At 55.1% G+C, this 19,041-nt stretch overlaps 5 protein-coding genes across 5 annotated transcripts; 3 read left to right on the top strand and 2 right to left on the bottom strand.

Annotated features, from left to right (window-relative positions):
• Positions 1–2,948: 2,948 nt before the first annotated feature.
• Positions 2,949–5,174, top strand: HER10_EVM0006529 (uncharacterized protein). The gene is made up of 2 exons (XM_035476112.1): positions 2,949–3,842; positions 3,897–5,174. The coding sequence occupies exons 1-2, from the start codon at positions 3,491–3,493 to the stop codon at positions 5,045–5,047; spliced, it is 1,503 nt and encodes a 500-aa protein (XP_035332778.1). The 5' UTR covers positions 2,949–3,490; the 3' UTR covers positions 5,048–5,174.
• Positions 5,175–5,463: 289 nt separating this feature from the next.
• HER10_EVM0004178 (ATP-dependent RNA helicase FAL1) lies at positions 5,464–7,268 on the bottom strand. The gene is made up of 3 exons (XM_035473830.1): positions 6,819–7,268; positions 5,708–6,748; positions 5,464–5,655 (listed from the first exon to the last, which is right to left on the bottom strand). Exons 1-3 carry the CDS (start codon positions 6,922–6,924, stop codon positions 5,597–5,599), a joined length of 1,206 nt encoding a protein of 401 aa, XP_035332471.1. The 5' UTR covers positions 6,925–7,268; the 3' UTR covers positions 5,464–5,596.
• A 49-nt stretch (positions 7,269–7,317) lies between these two features.
• On the top strand, positions 7,318–9,163 carry HER10_EVM0012814 (splicing factor 3a). The gene has a single exon (XM_035482196.1). The coding sequence runs from the start codon at positions 7,455–7,457 to the stop codon at positions 9,009–9,011; it is 1,557 nt and encodes a 518-aa protein (XP_035333554.1). The 5' UTR covers positions 7,318–7,454; the 3' UTR covers positions 9,012–9,163.
• Positions 9,164–9,570: 407 nt separating this feature from the next.
• Positions 9,571–12,330, bottom strand: HER10_EVM0004645 (serine/threonine protein kinase). Its single transcript, XM_035474281.1, has 2 exons — positions 10,955–12,330; positions 9,571–10,894 (listed from the first exon to the last, which is right to left on the bottom strand). The coding sequence occupies exons 1-2, from the start codon at positions 11,077–11,079 to the stop codon at positions 10,072–10,074; spliced, it is 948 nt and encodes a 315-aa protein (XP_035332526.1). The 5' UTR covers positions 11,080–12,330; the 3' UTR covers positions 9,571–10,071.
• Positions 12,331–15,644: 3,314 nt separating this feature from the next.
• Positions 15,645–18,656, top strand: HER10_EVM0001441 (GIY-YIG catalytic domain-containing protein). Its single transcript, XM_035471187.1, has 2 exons — positions 15,645–16,919; positions 17,178–18,656. Exons 1-2 carry the CDS (start codon positions 16,684–16,686, stop codon positions 17,860–17,862), a joined length of 921 nt encoding a protein of 306 aa, XP_035332157.1. The 5' UTR covers positions 15,645–16,683; the 3' UTR covers positions 17,863–18,656.
• The last annotated feature ends 385 nt before the right edge of the window (positions 18,657–19,041 follow it).

The raw sequence follows: 19,041 nt of genomic DNA, 5'->3' as shown, positions 1-19,041 counted from the left end.
CTTGACGCCAGACGCGCGCGTTTCAACGGGCCTCTGAGGGTCGTTGGTACGTTCCTCGAGTCATCGCTATGGGCATTTCCTCTTTGTCGTTAGATGAGAGATGCCGTTTTGGCATTGGTCCGGCGGCCATGATGAAGCTTTGAGCGGTACTATACGAGGTGGTATTGGCGCCTTGACGTGAGGTATTGTTCTGCTCGGGTCGTTTCTCGTTTCTGCACCATTGTGGAATAGGAAGAGGTCAAAGTCCATATCCCATCGAAGCCGGGCACTTTCTACAGATGGTCACTTGCTCTCGCAACAGTCATCGTGTTGGAGGGGGACGTCGGCTAGCATCAAGCGAATCTATGCTTAGTATACTCCGTTTCCACCCACAAAGTTCTGAGGACGTCGGAGGAAGAGTGGCTGAATGGGCCTGTCTCCTCCTCCACAGCCACGGTTGCTAGGTGGCAGTGATCCCGTGACAGAAGCCAGCAGCACGTAAGCGGTTCATCAATTCCCTGCGGCTGGCGTGTGAGAGATGGTTTGGGACAGATGAGCACCGATCCCCTGGCGGTCCCTCCGTGAGCCAGTCTTAGTCGGCAGAACCGACATGGGTGAGGGTTGTGAGTCGTGACTGTTCACTAGTCTGTCACTAACAGCATTCAATGGCAGCCAACGTTGAGCGAGTTTTACCGAGCACAAAGCCGCGAGAGTTTTGGGGGACATGTTCTAGACGCCTTGGATGGCACCATATCCGGACGCTCACGCACCTCCATTAACTGCATTAGTCTACATGATAGGGAATTAAGCTCGCAGAGACGCGTCGATGAGACGGCGTTGTCTGTGTGGAAGTCGCAATGGCAGGACTCAGCCAAGCGTAGCGGCAACTGTAAATCGTGCAGCTAGCAGCAATAAGGTAAGCCAAGGTGTGAAGCAGAATACGAGGCGGAAAGTTTCAGTGGGCAATCTTCATGTCGCTTGTGCCGTGTGTTACTCTATTCGGAAGCTTATTGAGATGTGGAAATGAGGACCAAAAGAGGAAAGAATGGAAGATGGAAATTGAAGAGCTAAACTGATGGAGAAGAAAGAAATGAAAATTTAACAATTACTTACCTTAGTTGATGTAGCAACTGTGACTTCTGTAAGTGATTATCTGCCCCTTCCACTGCGATTAAAGGTACAAAATACGAATACGGTACGTACAGTGCTTACTAAATCACCACTGAGCTGAGGCCATCGCCGTGTTATTTTTGGCCGGTGGGTTGCCGTAATCCTCCCGAACCGACCTGCAGAGCCCCAGGAAGGGGAGAGAATGCATACAGGTGCAGCCCACCTATCCGTAGGTAGTCCAAAGCAGTGTGAGTGAGCACCCCGCCCGGAGCCTCGTCCGCGTCGGTCGCTTAGCTTCAGGGGCATCGCAGCCAGATGCGTCCCGAGACAGCCCAAAGAAGGGGGGGAGACCCCTGGACGCACAGTGTCTCACCTGTCGCTTGTCTTTTCTTCAGGTAAATTCGGCAGTGTCTCACCTCTGGCTGGCAAGGTCCTCCCTCACCCTTCACCTTGAACTCACTCACTCATCGGGGGCCCCCTCACTCGAGCACTCGTTACTCACTCGCTCGCTCATCTGACCTGGAATCCACTCACTCACTCTCTCACTCATTCACCTCCACCATTCACTGTATTTTCCCGTCCCTTCACCCGATATTGGCACGAACACACACTCTCTCATCGGCACACCATCCACGTCCTCTTGCTTGACCTGTGCCCGTCTCACTGCGGCTCAAAGTCTAATGTATTTCAGGCCTGCCAGACGACCCGAGCGTACCAGTAGAGTCCCAAGACAAGTAGGACAGACAAGATCAACTGAACCGACGACTCTATATACCCTCCTCTTTGATGCCTCCCCCATGTCGGACCCTGTGGATCGCAAGCCGGAGCTGAAACGCTCTCACCACGCAAGGCCATTATCATCCCTAGGCCCATCTCAAAAAATGGTCCGAGAGGCACAGTCTCCTACAGAGAGGCCGCTCCTGGCCGGCCGAGTGGTCTCACACCTGTCCTCCGTAACTTTTCTCTACAGTCTTTACACCTACTGTCCGGCTCGAATACCGTAACTCTGCTGATCCGGTCTTGGCTTCGACCCAAATGCCTGGGAAACTATCTTCACTGTCTTTCCTAGGATGGCCCTCGCCATAGACGACAACAAAGTTGTTGTCGTTGCCGCCCGTCTGACGCGTCCCAACTTCATGGCCCGTCGGTGAGAATATCTAATCTTTCCGGTCTACGAATTAGTCCTTTTGGAATCATTGACGGTGCTTGAGTTTGTCCGCAAATGGGAAGAAAATGAGAAAAAATACCGGTGGTATCCGTGCGATCACCTCGGCACATATACCCGCCCAACGACTCTCGGCGATGCTCATACTCAGTCCTCCAATATGGGAAGGGCGAGAACATCCTTCAGGCCTCCTCATCAGTCACCGCTTCACTCAACGCACCAATCGCTCGCATCAATACAGACTAGTCCAGACTGAAAGATCTGCTGCCCTCATGAATGATCACGGCCCGGACATGACACCACGACCACAAACATGTAACCAAACCGGCACCCATCATTACAGCCCCCTGCCAAACATCCTTGAGAGAAGTGGCCAGTGACCAGTCATCATACGCAAAATCTCCGTACCCTGGTGTGCTCTCTCCACCGTCCGGCGCCTGCAACCACTTCAGCCGCGGTCATATTGGTTCATGGCCCGGCTATCCAAATCCAACCAATGCTTTGTCCCTCCTCCACCCCCGTCCAGCGGGACACTCTCCCGAAAATCTGGGGCTGCCGGCGGCTTCCAAGGCCGCAGAGACCAGAATGCGGCCACCAACGGGGAGTGCTCTCACAGTGAGAAAGAAAGAAAGGACATGGGTTCCTGCGTCTGTCGCCCGTCACAGATTCTGATCCACTCCTCCACCCCTGGTTCATCAACCCCTGGCCCGGTGCGCGGCCACATCGCGGCCACTTCTTGTCTCCCACTCTGTCTGTCTCTCTCTCTCCCCGGCCCCCTTCACTCTCAGTCTGCCTCGTCTCTTCCATGGGGCCTGGTCGAGATCAACAGGGGCTGTTTGGTGTTGGTGGTTGGATGGCCCTGCTGGTATAAGGTCGAGTGACCCGCCATTTCGTCTCCCCCCTTGAGACAATTCGATCGTTTCCTTTGTCGTCTTTTGAATCTCAACATCTCTTCTCGATATCGACATCAGCAATGACGAGCTAGATCTCGCGTTGGTCGACGGGTTATCTCCAAGTGCGAGCCACCGGTGGCGTACGAATCGATATCACAGCAATAATCCAACATCTCACCTCGAAATATCTACGTCTCTCACTCGATCTCTCTCAACTCATACAAACATCTCATCAAACGCCGCTCAGAACCGCTCTTCACCAACCCAACCAACAATGTACTCATAAACAAACACATCTCGCATCAAATCCAGCCCCTACGGCAAACCACTCTTGAACGCAAATATGCCGCCCCGGGTCACCGGCAACCTCCCTTTCCTGGTCGACCGCTCCATCATCCCTTATGTCTCCAACTCAGCCTCTACCTCTGCCTCAGCAGCAGCAGCAGCAGCGACAACAACCGCAGCAGCAAACACCACGATCCCGCCCTGGCTCATCCTCCCGAGACCCGACCCGAACGAGTGGAATGGCGCATCCGTCGTGCCCGTGGCCGTCCTCTCGGCCGTCGTGGCCACCGCTTTTGTTGCCATGCGCTTCTACACCCGCGCCAGGATCCTGCGCTCCGTCAAGTGGGAAGACTGGACCATCCTCGCCTCTCTCATCTTTGCCATCGCTACCAGTGGAGGCATGATCACTCGTAAGTAGAACATGCTGTCAGTAGAGGAACTGAAACTAAGACTAACACCAACAGAACTCAACTTTGGCCTTGGCCAACATCTCTACTACTCCTATCCCTCCTTCGCCGCCTACATCGAAGCAGGCATCTTCACAAACCTATTCTACTCCGTCAGCCTCACCCTGACCAAGATCTCCATCCTCCTCCTCTACATCCGCATCCTCACCTACGACTCCATCCGTCTCCTCGGCAAGATCCTCCTCGGCGTCGTCGTCCTCTCCCACGCCTGGATCATCGCTAGCATCCTCACCACCTGCGTGCCCCTCCACTCCGCCTGGGACTACGACCCTCTCAACCCGCCCGTCTACTGCCATCCCATCTCCGTCTTCTGGGGCAACGCATGCCTCCACCTCGCCACTGACTTTCTCATCTTCCTCCTACCTCTGCCCGTCATCCACACCATGCGTCTCCCCCGCCGGCAGAAGACAGGGTTGTACATCGTCTTCTGCCTCGCGTTCCTTGTCTGCGCAATCTCCATAGTCCGCCTCGTTCGCCTCTTCCACACGGACGAGACGCCCCTCCAAGTAATGGACGTAACCTGGTCCGCCGTCCGCATCGCAAACCTGACCTGCGTCGAGGTCCACGCTGCCATCGTGACAGCCTGCCTCACCACCCTCAAACCCCTACTTTGCCGCCTCTTCCCCCGCTTCATGGCCTCTGCTACCGGCGGCAACACCACCGGCGGCGGTATTATGTATAGCTCCTACAGCGCCTACGCGGCAGCAGCAGCAGACGCTGCCCGCCGCGAGGAGTGGGAAAAGAACTTCTCCCACGGCGACCCGGAGATGCACTATCAGCGTCCCCTAACCATCGGCACCAAATCGAACCGCCCACGCGCGCAGAGGGACACCTTTGCCAGCCTGGACGACCTCAAGTTCTCCCCCTATGAAGAGGCGACAGAGCATGAAGAGCACGTCGACGTGTTGACGACGATGAAGCCGCCGGCGCGGAGCAGCATTCGGGGCGGCAGCCGAGGCAGCCGCGACGAGTTCCGGCTCGCGGAAGTCGATGCCGGCGCGCCGTTGCGGTGGCCGTCCACGCTCGTGAGGAAGTCGAGGCTTCAGCCGCCGCAGGGCGCAAAGACGCGCGGGTCGATGCTGCGGTACGCTCAGACCGTGCGGTCTATGCGCTTCAGCTCGGCTCCCATGCCCGAGAATCGGATTTAATGAATTACATGTATAACAAGGAAATGGCAAGGCGTTCATGGGGGAGTGATGGGGAGGACATTTTGGCAGCGAATACTTTCAGATTCGCCAGCACACAACCACAGCCGACCAAACAACAGAGAGCCACTGAGCTGTTCTGCAGTACCAGTTTAACATGTTTGCAAATGGCGTTGGAACGGCAAAAAGACATGCGTGGGAGGGTATCATGTGTTGTATACCCATTCGGCGCAAAGCGCGGCTGTTCATAGTACTACGAATAATGACATTTTCCCAAAGCCATCAATCCACTTCCCTTGTTTTGTGACGCCTTTCTTCGCCCGCAATCCTCTCATTGACTGACAATCTAAGATTTTCACTTTGAGGGATGTGTAAGTCAATCGTGCACAGTCTTCCGAGACGGGGCTGTATCTTGCTCACCTGCTTTCAAATCAAGCCCCCTTCCTCCACAGTCTCATTGGCATGACGACCTTTTCGTCTGCCTCATTGGATTATCCTTGCCGTCTGCTGGCACAGGATTTGAGCATTTTTGGTCTCCTAACAACCATTTGCTTAGGAGATGAGATCGGCCACGTTCATGGGCATCTCGTCGATCTGGGTAGAGTAGTACACTATCCTCTTAATCAGTATCTCAACACTTGAGGCTCAGAGACAAATACTCACACTCAATGTCGCGCAGAATACGCACATCCTCGCTAGTAACGAAGTTGATGGCAACACCCTTACGTCCAAAGCGACCACTGCGACCGATACGGTGGATGTAGTTCTCACGGTTACTCGGCAGGTCGTAGTTGATGACCAAACTGACTTGCTGCACGTCGATACCACGCGCCCACACGTCGGTAGAGATGAGCACACGGCTGTTACCCTGGCGGAAGTCCTGCATAATGCTGTCGCGCTCCTTTTGCGGCATGTCGCCGTGCATACTGCTGACGGTGAAGTTGGCCTCGCGCATCTTGTCCGTCAACCAGTCGACCTTTCTGCGGGTGTTGCAGAAAATGACGGCCTGGGTGATGGTCAGGGTGTCGTAAAGATCGCAAAGGGTATCAAACTTCCAGTCCTCCTTTTCGACGGCGATGAAGTACTGCTTCAATCCTTCGAGTGTCAACTCGTCACGCTTGACCAGGATACGAACGGGATCGGTCATGAACTTGGTCGTCATGTCGAGGACATCGTACGGGAGGGTAGCGCTGACGACGACGACCTGTGTCGCGGGGGGCAGGTATCGGTAGACGTCGTAGATCTGCTCGCGGAATCCGCGGTTGAGGAGCTCGTCGGCTTCGTCGAGAACGAGCATCTTGATGTGACGTGTACGGAGATGACGGCGACGGATCATATCGGCGACACGGCCAGGGGTGCCGGAGACGATGTGCTGGCCGTAGTCGAGCTTGCGGATATCCTCGCCCACGTTGGTGCCACCGATGCAGGCGTGGCACTGGACGTTCATGTAGTCGCCGAGAGCCATGACGACGGACTGAATTTGGGTCGCAAGTTCGCGGGTCGGGGAGAGGACGAGGGCCTGGGTCTCGCGCACCGCCGTGTCGATAACCTGGAGCATGCTGATCGAGAAGGTGGCCGTCTTACCCGTACCGGACTGGGCCTGGGCGATGGTGTCGCGACCCTTGCAGACCTGGACAATAGCGCGGGACTGCACGGCCGAGGGGGATTCGTAGCCATAAGCGTAGATGCCGCGAAGGAGGTTTTCTGGAGACGGGATGTCAGTATGCGCCGGTTCAATGGCATCGAGTGCAATGATTGAATCGGGCAGCCTTACCCTTGAGAGACATGGACTCAAAGGTCGGGTGGACCGTCACTTCCTTGGAGGTTGAAAACTCCATCCTTTCCTCCGCCTTGCGATCGATTCCGCTTCCTTCCGCCATGATGATGGTTTTAATCCGGTAGTGTGGCGAGTGATGGTGCTGCTTAGACAATGTGTCGCGATGATGTGTGTGGTGGTGGATGATTTGCAGGCGAACGGTGCAAGCAGATCGATGGAAATTTTAGAGGGGCGCGCTGAAGCTTCTACAGCGCGACTGCATGTCAGTGGCCACTGGCTGTACCTAGCGCTGAAAGCCTGTCTTCCGTCCACTGCCACAGCCGGCACGGAAGATCTCATCCGCCGAGACTGTAGAAATCTCAGCCAGCTTTACCACAGGGTAGCCATTGTTTTCACAGTGTGTTGACTGCCTGAGCAGCTTGCCATCGCAAAAAAACCCAAAGCTAACGCGACCTTATTCGGTGGACCGCTCACCAGCAAACGTGCTTCCAGAAAGGCTGCAATCCCGATTTTTATAGAGCCTTGTCTTCTCAGCCTCTACCCTGACCCCGAAAGCGGCTACAGTCCAGCCCAGCTCAGCCCTCTTCCCACCTTGGACATTCACCGCGCGCGACGGCGGCGAACGACGATACAATGGGCGTAATCGAAGAGCAGCGCTACCTCCACGAGGACCTCGAGCGCCTCGAGCAGGGCATCGCAGACCGCATCAGCGAAGAACCAAAACACATCCGCGACCGCCTGAACCGCGACCACGAAATCGGCCAGCTCCTCGACCAGATCCAATCCCAGTCCGTCAAGCTCCTCGATATTTACCGCGACGCTGACGGCTCGCGCAGCCGCGAGATTCAGACCATCGGCACCGGCGACCCCTTTGACGAGTTCTACAGCCAGCTCAAGACGGCGCGCGAGCACCACGCCAAATACCCAAACGAACAGGCCGAGAACTCGGAGGTGCGGTACCGCGTCAAGAAGCCCGACGACGGCGACGTCATGCCCTACATTGTCGACCGCCTGTTTACCGGCGAGGAGGGCTTCGGCCGCTTCTTTGACCTGCACACCTCCCACGAGGCCTACCTCAACCTCCCCAACGTGAAGCGCCTGTCGTACCTGCAGTACCTCGAGGTCTTTGACAACTTCGCGCCCGGATACGGCGGCCTCAAGCGCGGCGACAAGCTGACAGATCAGTACTTCAAATACGTCGGCGAGCTGGCGTCGTACCTCGAGTCCTTTATGCGGCGCACGCGGCCGCTCGAGAATCTCGACAAGGTGTTTCTGGGATTCGACGGCGATTTTGAGGCGGCGTGGGAAAAGGATGAGGTCTCGGGCTGGCAAAAGGAGACGAGTGGCGGCGGCGCGAATGGCACCGCACGGGAGACCAGTTCAGCAGACGCCATCTGGTGTGACGACTGCGAAAAGGAGTTCAAGAACGAAAACGTCTACAAGTCACACATGACGGGCAGGAAGCACATCAAGGCCGCCGAAGCGAGGAAAGCGCGCCGCGAGGAAGAAGGGGAGGAAGAAACTATCGGCAGCAGCACCAACAAGGTATCAGCAACGAGGCTGAAGGAACGGGCCATCGCGGAGCGCGAGTACCGCGTCAAACGCCTCGCGGCAGCAATGAGCACGGAGCGCGGCGACACGCGCGTGAACGTCGAGCGCAGACAGGGCATGACGGAGCGCGAGCGCCAGCAGGAACTGGAAAACATAATGAACCTGTCGTACTCTGCGCCCGGCAGCGGCGTGGCGCACCACAACGGCGGCGGCGCGGACGGCGAAGACGATGACGACGACGGCGAGGACGGCGAGGAGAAGATTTACAACCCGCTCAAGCTGCCGCTCGCGTGGGACGGCAAGCCGATTCCCTTTTGGCTGTACCGTCTGCACGGGCTGGGCGTCGAGTTCCCCTGCGAGATTTGCGGCAACTTTGTCTACATGGGTCGGCGGGCGTTTGACAAGCACTTCAACGAGGCGCGGCACGTTCACGGGTTGCGGTGTCTCGGTATTACGAATACCAGTCTGTTCCGTGATATCACGAGCATCGAGGAGGCGGTGAATCTGTGGGACAAGATCCAGCGGGAGGCCAAGAAGACCAAGGTTGACGAGGGGAGCGTGGTGCAGATGGAGGACGCCGAAGGAAATGTCATGCCTGAGAAGGTGTACTACGATTTGCAGAAACAGGGTCTTTTGTAGATATGGGGTCTCTGGAGAAGGGAGTAAAAGGGGTCAAGGAGATCAGATGGTCTGGCGTGGTGTACAAGTATTCTAAAGGACATGGAGACGCGCTATCCAAGACGCGTTACGGAGATTGTAAAATGTAGAAATCAAAAAGACGCACATCGAGGTTTACTTGGATGAGAAATAATGATATCGCGGCGATGACAGCCATAGAAATGATATCTCGGAGGAACCTCATGAATAACGATTCTTGATGGCGGCCTGAGTCTTGTTTTGGCAAACCCCTCGAGACATGTGCGCAACAAACGTCGATACGTCCAAATATCCCCATATCAGCGGAACTAGAGTCTTGCTTGCTAGAGATGGTTGTATCCATCGACTTGGAACTTGCAGAATCTGCGTATCATGGTATGCTAAATATTATCTTCAGACCTCACGCCGGAAAGCTATCTTACAGGCAATGCTATGCTTGCAGCTTGAAGTGTCCTCCTCAGACTGTCGCAGACCTATCGACTGAGCTGAGTGTCAAGTGATATATGCCAGAGAATCACTGATGAAAGCGGAGGATGTGGGTATGGTTTCAAAGTGAGCCATCTTTGGAGGCCACTGTATGTATGGGTTGTTAGTCTATGTAGTATGGCCCATTCTAAGGCATCTATCTCTTTGTACAGTACCGCCTGGGTGGTTTCTTTTGATCGCTCCGAAAACATTCGCTGTCCCCTAGTTGCCCTGTGTAACTTTTTTGTCTTCCCTTTGCGATCTTTTTTCCATGTTGACCGTGTGACCCAAATCCCCGAGTAATTCCGTTCAGGCGATATCCAAATGCCGCTGCTGAAAATGACAAAAAACCTCGCCTGTAGTATCCAGGTGTCCCAAATACACAAAGGAAATGGAGCTCAATGGCTTCCGCCGCTTTTCATCCTCATTAAGTTCTGTCCTATAATTCTTCCCCTGGTGTGTATAATGCTGGTGTCCGTTTGTCGGTACACAAAAAAACAAATCGCTGTTTATCCCTTGTGAGGATGTCTTTCATTCGTCTCCAATAATCATGAATGGCCGTCGAGGGTCTTGGGATTTAGTCCTCGAAGAGACCAGACATCTCCTCGAGGAGCTGGTCGGCAGTAGGGCGCTCGGCGGCGTCCATGCGCATGATGCGGTTGATGAAGTGAGAAGCGGTGCGGAAGTCGAGAGGCTCAACCTTGCGGCCGACAGTCAGTGCCTTGGCGGCCATGGCCTTGCCGGGACGCGCCCGCTCAAGGTAGGTTTCGGGGATGGCACCGAAGCGTCGAGACTGCTGGCGAAGGACCTCAAAGATGTAGCTGCGGTCGTGGTAGCGAGCGTTGGTAGGGCGGAAGGGGTTGTAGTCGCCGCCGTGGAGAAGAGCAATCATCATGGAGCCAAAGGCCCAGATATCACTGGCAGTTCCCCAGGGAACCTCCATGAGCACTTCAGGGCTGGTCCAAATGGGAGCGCCGATGAGAAAACCCTTGGTGGCGACGTCAGAGTCAACGGAGTAGGAAGCCCCAAGATCACCGATCTGAACGTCGGAGAAGCGAAGATCGGGGTCGGCTTCAGAAGCCGAGGCGTAGTTGACGAGAATGTTGTCTGGCTTGATATCGGTGTGAACGTAGCCATCCTTGTGGAGAGTGGAGAGGCCGCGAAGAACAGCGCGGGCAACGAAGCGGATTTCGCGGTTGGTCAAGGGCTTCTTGATAGTAGCGTTCAAAAGATGGTCGTCCATGTGCTGGAGCACAATCATCGGGGCATCTTGCTGGATCTCGTCGATAACGGGGCGGAGGAAAGGGTTACCCTGGAACTTGCGGAGGACGTTGTGCTCGTTCTGGGCTCCGGAGATACCCTGAACACCCTTGACGATGGACTTGTTGCCCATGGGGTTACTGTTGATGTTGTTAGTATAATGCTTCTCTCTGAACCATGATTGATTGTGGTAAGCTTACGTTGCAATCCAAACACCCTCACGGATCTTCTTCTGGATGGTGTATCGGCTGGCATTGCCGAGCAGGATCTGGCCGATCTCGAGGGACGGGGTCCCGAAGGCGGAAGTGAGACCTCTGGGAATCATTGTGTTGGTGTGTGTATGTGGATTGAGAGAATGGATCTCTGTCCAAGAGTTGCTGCGATAAGATAGTCTTCGGCGGTTTCGCGTCGTCGAAGTTGACTTCTTTATGTGACAGCTTGCAGAGGCTGTCGAAGAAGAACCAGGTCGATAATGGTCATTAGGTGATATATGCCCGATCGAAGGTTGTGGAGAAAGCGTCTAGCACGAGATTCCAGTCATCAGGGTGGAATTCTTGTCTAGACAAAAGCCGGTTGAGGTGTCTAAGATGGGCGTAATCGATGGTCTCGAATCGATGTCGAAGTAGGTTGAGTTGGTTGTCGGAGTGAGAGTGACAGAATCGAAGCAAGCTGAGTCGGAGGAGCAACGCTTCTTTAACGGACAGTCGGGTACTTTCAGGCGGTACCTTGGGATAAAAAGCCAAGACAACCTCCTCAAGGGCAAGCCGCAGACCGCAGGGCAGGGGGCGTGGCGTGGCGTGGGAGAAGTGGGTGGTGTATGATGGAAGTGGTGGGGGCGTGTAGATGCGAGAAGACCGGGACCCCCTCCACTCTGCATACCTAGTGTACACAGTAAGGTGAGGTATCACCACCCCTGGGAAGCAAGCTTATTAGCAGTAATTGGCACTTTTATCTCCGACTCTCTCTCACTGGTAACCTGTGTGCCTGTCACTGTCACACTGTTCCTCTCTCGTTCTCTCTCGTCTTTCTCGGTGTGTGTGTGTGTGGCACTCGGATCACCCAAGTCCCTTCAGCGGCTTTCTCCCAAACCGTTCCAGTGAGTGGAAAGGGAAGCAAAGACGAAAAGAGTCCAGACTTCTGATTGCAGCGGGATGTGCGAGCCGGACTTGGCAGCGAGCAGCAGGGGTGGCAAGGTACGTACTGATATTCGTGTTCACTATTCGAACACAGTATTTTTAAGTAGAAATTCATCTCAGATGGTGTTTGACAAGACGAGACGAGGGACAGTCTCGCAGGAAAATAGAAAAGATACGTCTCTCTATAGTCTTAGTCTTGACTCTTGACTCCTCTCGCTCAGATCGCACACAGACGGACGGACAGGTGAAGGTGCCGGCTGGGCATCGAGGGCATCGAGGGCTGGAAATAGGACTTTAGCAGCTGCCACCATCTCACCACGCTCACCTTACTTCAACTCTTACTATCCGGTAACAAAGCTAGCTATGCGTGCCACGGGTCGAGCGCGGCGGCGGTGAGGCAAATGAGTTCGCTCCAACTATTCCTAGTTTCAACTTTCAGTGAGCCAGGGGGGGAACAGTCACCCGGGTCCAGAATAATCACGGCACCTCCACCCACCATTTCATGGAAGGAAAAAAAGATTTTTCTTAGTGCGACGGCACACTCACCTTATCCGCCTGCCGCCTGCTTCATCCACCCCCACGGGTCGTCTCCTCTCCTAGGGTAAACGTGCATGGTTGAGGGGGGCCGGACTGTGTACACTACGGTACTGAATGCTGGTGGAGGGTGGCCTATCGGTCTGTCGGTCTATCGCCATAGAGCGTGCAGCGGCCGTGGACAGTAGACTGCGGTCTAGATCACTCCTGGTCCTAAGTCGTTCCCTCACGGCGCGTCGACAGCTTCTAGATAGACAAGACCATACCTAGACCCAGCCTGTTCTGTGTGCCCAGCAATCGACAGAGACCAACAGAGACTGGGGGTAGCCCAGGAGGGAAGGTCATCTGCGTGCGGCTTCTGGCAGCAGGTCGAGGACAGGGAATTTTTGGCGTCTCGAACAGCGATGGTGACAGTCCTTCTCCAGTCAGATCCAGTGTGCTCCATGATTGACCTTGGATCCCTTGGCCTAGGGATCGGCAAGGATGGACCGTATTTGGAGGCGCTCCCAAATCCCATTATAGGGGTCCCCTCCTCCGGCCCAGGTACGCGCCCACACCCTCTAGGTTGCGAGTGCTGACTGGCCCCTGCTGGCTTTCTTTGCAATCCACGAGGACACCCTCAGTGACCATCGGTGAGTCCAGGTGGTGAATTGGTTGGCTGGCATGTCGCTGCCACCGAAGGGCCGGATACTTATGTCTGCATCCGTTGCCTGCCCAGGTGGCCTGGTGGTATTCCGGCATGACCAGACGTCTTCGGCGCACACGGAGCTTGGAGAGCATCCGGCCTCTATTGTCACGCAAATGCAGATAATGGCCCGTTCGAAGGGTTGTGTGCTTGTCTGGTGCTTCCTTTGCTGCCGCGTCGTCTCTCAATCAATCGGGTTCGGCTATCAACTGCCACAATGATGTGCTGCGGTGCTGCACACCAACTGCAGGCTGACTGGCTTAACGGTGCGAATAGGTGGGTGATCTGAAGTGTCAGAGAGTGGGTTGTTGACTGATTAACTTCCAAAGTCAGAGATGAGGTGTGGGTAGCAAGCCGCACGCCGCACGCCGCACGCCGTAGCCCGTATTCCACTACCCAAGCCATCCCAACGCCTCCAACGCCGTGGTCGGCAGGCCCAAAGCCGAGAAGCCGCAAGCGTTACGCCAGTCAGTTGAGGAAGCTGTTAGCTTTCTGGCCATGCAGTCGATGGGCTTTTGCCAGGGAAACAAGCTGGCAAGTGTTGTTTGGTGGCTGTTTGTTCGGCTCTCATAGCTTCGAAGCAGTGAGCTTGCTGGCTTGGATGCTTCAATGCTTGGCTGCTGCTGTAGTCTAGCCTCTAGGTACACTCGCGCGTTGTGTCTCGGAAACCCGGTCATGATTCTCGAGGGCACAGTCGAAAACGTGGGGTGAGGGGAATTGTATTGGTGATCCAGCACACTGTGTAACTGTGTATTACTGCTGCTCGCTCCCGAGTCGGAAACAGGCGAACGTGGCAGACCTCATCAGATCAGCGAGAGCAAAGGGACCAGCGTCAACCCACGCGTGCCACGGGCATTGTGTGCCAATCGAAGACGCCAATCCGTGGGCATTCTGTGGGTTCGTGACGGCGGATGCGGATTGAGCGGCGATTGTGTCTCCAGTCGTAGGGCAGGAGGCGAACTGATGTGCGCTGGGAACGACTGAACAGGATACTCCGTACGTAGTTTGTCTCCGTACGGCTCTAGTGCCAGCTCCAGTGCTTCAGTCCGTGTCTCTGGAAGCCTCCATCGGTGCATCCGGTCACATCATTTTCTGGGCCTTTTGCTTTTCGTTGAAGAGGGGGATCTTTGCTCGGGCGTCTGGGGTGCGTACAGTAGCTCATTGACCTCCTCTGGAGCTGCACAACTGCAGCCGACAGTCGCAGGTCGGTCAATCAATTGCTCGATTTCTCTCCTGTCGCACAAGCTGTGTCACTGCACTGACGCAGCTCTTGGTATGACCGAGTGCTGTGCTTGGTACTAATTGGCACAGCCATCGAGGTTCTGATGAATATGGGAATGCCTGAAATCCGCAGTGTACGCATGTGGCTCGGTAATCAACGTAGGATGCGTAACTCTTCGTAATGGCAGATGATCTATGCTCTTGTCAGCATCAGTGAGGTCCCGTGCCCTTGATTCGTCTCAATTCCCATTTCATTCGAACACCTTGGCAATCTGAGTGAAGCATTTGGTCTCTCGAGTGATACTTGGTAGCCACGTAGCTAGGCGTGCCAAGACAGAAGATTGGTGGTTTTGTGAGTAATAACAAGTAAATAGCGGTATGGAGGGGGTTTGCTCGTGTTGAAACCGGCATCGTCAGGCACGCATCCGCTTGGAAGGGTTCTGAGTGCTGAGTGCATGCAGGTGGTTAATTAGACGGAAGCTTGGGAGCTTGGAGGTCCACGATTGCGGTTGCGGAGTGCAGCATTGGTTGAGTTCCGCGGTCGGTGTCGGTGTGTCGTGACCCCAAGCTGGCGGGAAGCTGGGGAAGCTATGCGTGAGGTGGTAAGGTGGTAAGGTAAGGTACGAGGTACATCGTGGAGAGCTTCAACCCCCGAGCTACACAGCTGACGAGGGTGGCATTTTTGTACACATCACGGGACGAAATGTTGCGACATGGGAATCTAACATTGAAAAACATGGGGGAATGTTGGGGCCCTTGGTGGGTGGGGGGTCCGGTAGCCGGGGGAAGACGAGGGACGAAGCCGGGCGACGATGCTTCAGCTGGGGGGGAGGGAAGGCACGAACGGTACGAGACAGGAGGTACCTCCCTTTGAAGGCAGGAGGGCAGGAGGCATCGTCAGGAACAGCAGGCACTCACTGGCCCTGAAGGTAGGAGGCAGGAGCAAAAAGTGCGAAAAAGTGCAGGTGCGAGGTACAAGTGCAGGCAAGCGCAGGTGCAAGTGCAACCGCCAATTGCCAACCGGAAGGAACGACGAGGCGGAAGACTTGGGGTCAGCTTCCCCGGTGTCTTACCCCCTGCTCCCGTCACCGGCTGGCCCTCCACGCCTTCCCATGGAAAGTCCAAGCCTCCCATCCTGGCATCCCCCGACAAGAAAAACAGGACTGAAAAAAAAAAAACAAGGTGAAGATGGTGAGGTGAGGCCCCAAGGTGAGAACAGGTGAGCAGCCACAGCCTTCCCCGTGTCCCAAACAGGACTAGCCTCTCCTCAACTCGCGACCGAACATTTCTATTTTCAATGCAGCCGTCAGCCATTCAATTTGGACACAGATTTGATCCAGATTTCCAAAGTGAATCAATATTGGATCCCAAATTATTGACACTTTCCTTGTACATTGCTTGTTTCCTCCGTGGCCATCTCGATTCCCTTTCCATCTCTTGACTCACCTTCATCTCTCACTCCCTCCCATTCTGTTCCAACTTCCCTGCACCCTCGTGTTACCTACGGTGCTACGGTGCTTCACTGCAACTTCTAACCTGGAGTACCTAACCTGTGGCTGCTGCCGCTACTGCTGCACTCCCACCACCCACGTCAATTCGTCTCACCGTGACCTGCGTCGCATTCTTAACCCCCCCGACCTGGTGCTCTCACCTGACCAGATCCAATTTGTCGGTCCCTGGCCGAATGTCACCCTGACGCCAAAAAAAATTCCGTCTCCCCCCCAAACTTGGGATTTACTTTACTCAAACTCCGCGACCATCCCACGCTCCCACGCCCTCTCCCACGCTCTCAATCAACAGCCTGCAGTAAGCCGAGTCTCCGACCCCTCGGCCGACATCGCTCTCCACGGTCAGCCTCCAAGAATTCAACCAACCTTGGATCCGAATCCAGACCTGGAACGCAACTCGCCTCGCCTCGCACACCGCTCTCTCTCACCTGGCCGCCGCGGCGCCGTCCAGTACCATCGCCCCGCGTGCATTGCCAGCCGCACCCGGGACCACCACAACTGACACCAAAGTTCACCAACAATAGCACAGGCGTTCAAGCATCGCCCAAGCCTGGCCTGGCCTGGCCTGTCACCCATACTCTTCGCTGTTTCTCTCCAGTGTTCACCCTGTGGTCCTGCACCCATCTGGACAAACTCAGTCACAGACCCAACCCCGACCGCCCCGACACACGCTCAAACCCGAGTCCACGTATGCGCCCATCAGCAAAAGACGAGTCTAGACTGCCCGGCGGCCAGCACAAGCACTGAGTCTCGAGTCTGCACCGCTCTCTCTCTCTCGTCCCTCCATCCCAAAACACGTCGCACAACAACATGTCCTGACTTCGTCTACCCTCCCCTGCCGAGTCATGCCCGTCCAGTCCAAGCCCATCCCCGCCCTCTACACGGTGTACATCCTCCGTTCCACCGTACGCCACGCGTCTCTCTACATCGGCTCGACGCCCAACCCCCCGCGCCGTCTGAAGCAGCACAATGGCGAGGCCCGCGGCGGCGCTGCTCGCACTTCCCGCCTAAGCCTACGGCCCTGGGAGATGGTGGGGCTGGTATCCGGCTTCCCGGGCATGGTTGCTGCTCTAAAGTTTGAGTATGATCTCCGTCCCGTTCACGATTCACCTTGACCTTGAGGCTGTTTCCCTCTTATCATGCTTCCAAGCATGCTCTCAAGCAAGGTGCTCTGCTTCAGATGATGTTTCCCCGCTCCTCCTTCCCACCCCCCTAGCTTGCACGTGCTCAGGTTGTCCTGCATGTCTAGATTTTGCATAGTGCACCATTTCGATTCGATTTGATATCACATTCTGTATCAACATCAACTTCTCAACCATACGCTGACAAAAATCAACAGATGGGCGCTGACGAACCCGCATTTGTCTCTGCATATACCCTCCACGTCTCGCATCACCGTCTCAAACGGAGTGAAGAAGAATGGACGTCCCCGCCGACCTCGTGCTAGCCTCTCCTCGATATTGTCCAATCTACAGCTCCTGCTAGGAGTACCGAGCTTCCGTCGGTGGCCGCTTACACTACACTTCTTTGCAAAGGATGTACACAAAGCATGGGTTTCCTCCTCTGCCAAGTCAACCGAGCCTCTGCGAAACACCCTCAACATAGTCACCGACTTCGGCCCCGACCCCGCCGCATCTTCAGACGACGTCGCTTGGGGCATCCATGCCTTGCCTGTGGACTACACGCACATGAAGCCATACGTTGAAAAAGCACAGTCCATCATTGCCTTTGAAAGAGAGGGCAGCTGTGTGGTCTGCAAAGAGGCACTACCTCACGGTCAGGGATTACACGCCGTGTGTCCAAACGAGCCCTGTGAGGCTGTTGGGCATCTTTCATGCTGGAGTCGCCATATGCTCCACCATGAAGAGGATCGAGAAGTGGTCGTCCCTATTCAGGGCCGTTGCCCACAATGTGGGGGCCACATTCAGTGGGTCGATATGATGAAAGAGTTGTCACTACGGGAAAGGGGTGCGAAAGAAGTCGAGGCTCTTTTGAAAGTGAAGAAGAGGCGAACGAAGACCTGATAAGATCCACGTGGGTCTCTCTGTCAAACACGGATCTGCAAGATCCATCTGCGAGATAGCATCCTTTCGGCCCGCAAAGCCTGTTTTTCCCAAATGCTGCGAGTCAGCCTGGGTCTCTACAAATCAGACGGCCAGTGTCGAATTTTTCGCATTGTCGTCATACTAGTGGAGTTCTACATTTGCGGTACTATCGAATTGTTTTCACAGCTCGGCTACTGTCGATTCGGGATGTCGAGAGCATTCCTTGGGGCTCCGAGGGTTGCTCTAGAAGCGATTCTGCCTGCAAATACGTTTGCACAATTTTGCAAGCTCAATGGAAGACTTGGAGGGTTGTACATCTCCGCTGGCTTACAGCTTTCACATTCGCTGCATTCTGGCTAAAGTCCAACGTTCGGGAAACCCACCCTGACAGTGCTGGAACGCACCGTTGAGGTTGGTTCGGGAAAGTCGACCACCCAGACTACGCCCAACGCGATGCACATGGCCGGATGCAAATAGCTTCGGGCGGTGCATGAACGCGGATAATCCAGAATCGTTGCTCGGCATGTTTGGCTCGAGAAAAAGGTCAGACACTGAGCTGGCGCGAGGCTGGTGACGGTCTGGGGATCTGCGACACCGGTAGACTCTGACGCCACCATCTAAGACAGCGCGACCAGCTCCCGAGAGCTGCGGCTGCAAACATGGGCCTGACGGGCAACAAAGGGGTCGGGTAGCTCAGAGTCCTGTTTTCCATGGCATGGCCTAGATTGCCAATCTGGCCCGAGAGCAACCACGCCGAGACCTTAGTAGCTGCGATATTCTCGTTATCCGACTTGGCTCTAGCGGAATAGTTGCAGATGTCTATACCATGAAATTGAAATCGGATTATGTCTTACCTATGAGCTCTTTGCGTGCTTCCGCATTGCATATAGATGTGGTTCGATTGAATGTGATCTACAAGAAACCTGCTCAACCCGTAGCCAGATTATATCTCAGTCTTACTGTTTGTGAGACCACATCGGTCTTGAACCACCATTACAGGTCGAATAACGAGATCAAATTGTCGTGTCCGAGGTCAGTCTTGTAAGTCTACTTTGATGTCTCCGCAGTCTACAGACTTGGTCGATGCTGGTTCTGCACTCCCGCGAAACCGGAACTGTGCGAGTATGCCAGGAATCGTGCTCATTTCAGTAAGAGCTT

Source organism: Colletotrichum scovillei (assembly GCF_011075155.1).
Source record: "Colletotrichum scovillei strain TJNH1 chromosome Unknown Contig00006, whole genome shotgun sequence".
In the NCBI taxonomy this organism is placed as follows: domain Eukaryota; kingdom Fungi; phylum Ascomycota; class Sordariomycetes; order Glomerellales; family Glomerellaceae; genus Colletotrichum; species Colletotrichum scovillei.
The sequence above is the reverse complement of the archived record's forward strand: the minus strand, read 5'-3'. Positions and strand labels throughout refer to the sequence as shown.

Coding starts and splice junctions, on each gene's coding strand:
- HER10_EVM0006529 (XM_035476112.1), top strand. CDS start 3,491: ATGCCGCCCCGGGTCACCGGCAACCTCCCTTTCCTGGTCGACCGCTCC. Junction 3,843..3,896: donor CAGTGGAGGCATGATCACTC/GTAAGTAGAACA, acceptor TAACACCAACAG/AACTCAACTTTGGCCTTGGC.
- HER10_EVM0004178 (XM_035473830.1), bottom strand. CDS start 6,924: ATGGCGGAAGGAAGCGGAATCGATCGCAAGGCGGAGGAAAGGATGGAG. Junction 6,749..6,818: donor TGAGTCCATGTCTCTCAAGG/GTAAGGCTGCCC, acceptor TCCCGTCTCCAG/AAAACCTCCTTCGCGGCATC. Junction 5,656..5,707: donor TATTCTGCGCGACATTGAGT/GTGAGTATTTGT, acceptor TTAAGAGGATAG/TGTACTACTCTACCCAGATC.
- HER10_EVM0012814 (XM_035482196.1), top strand. CDS start 7,455: ATGGGCGTAATCGAAGAGCAGCGCTACCTCCACGAGGACCTCGAGCGC.
- HER10_EVM0004645 (XM_035474281.1), bottom strand. CDS start 11,079: ATGATTCCCAGAGGTCTCACTTCCGCCTTCGGGACCCCGTCCCTCGAG. Junction 10,895..10,954: donor GAGGGTGTTTGGATTGCAAC/GTAAGCTTACCA, acceptor CAACATCAACAG/TAACCCCATGGGCAACAAGT.
- HER10_EVM0001441 (XM_035471187.1), top strand. CDS start 16,684: ATGCCCGTCCAGTCCAAGCCCATCCCCGCCCTCTACACGGTGTACATC. Junction 16,920..17,177: donor GTTGCTGCTCTAAAGTTTGA/GTATGATCTCCG, acceptor AAAAATCAACAG/ATGGGCGCTGACGAACCCGC.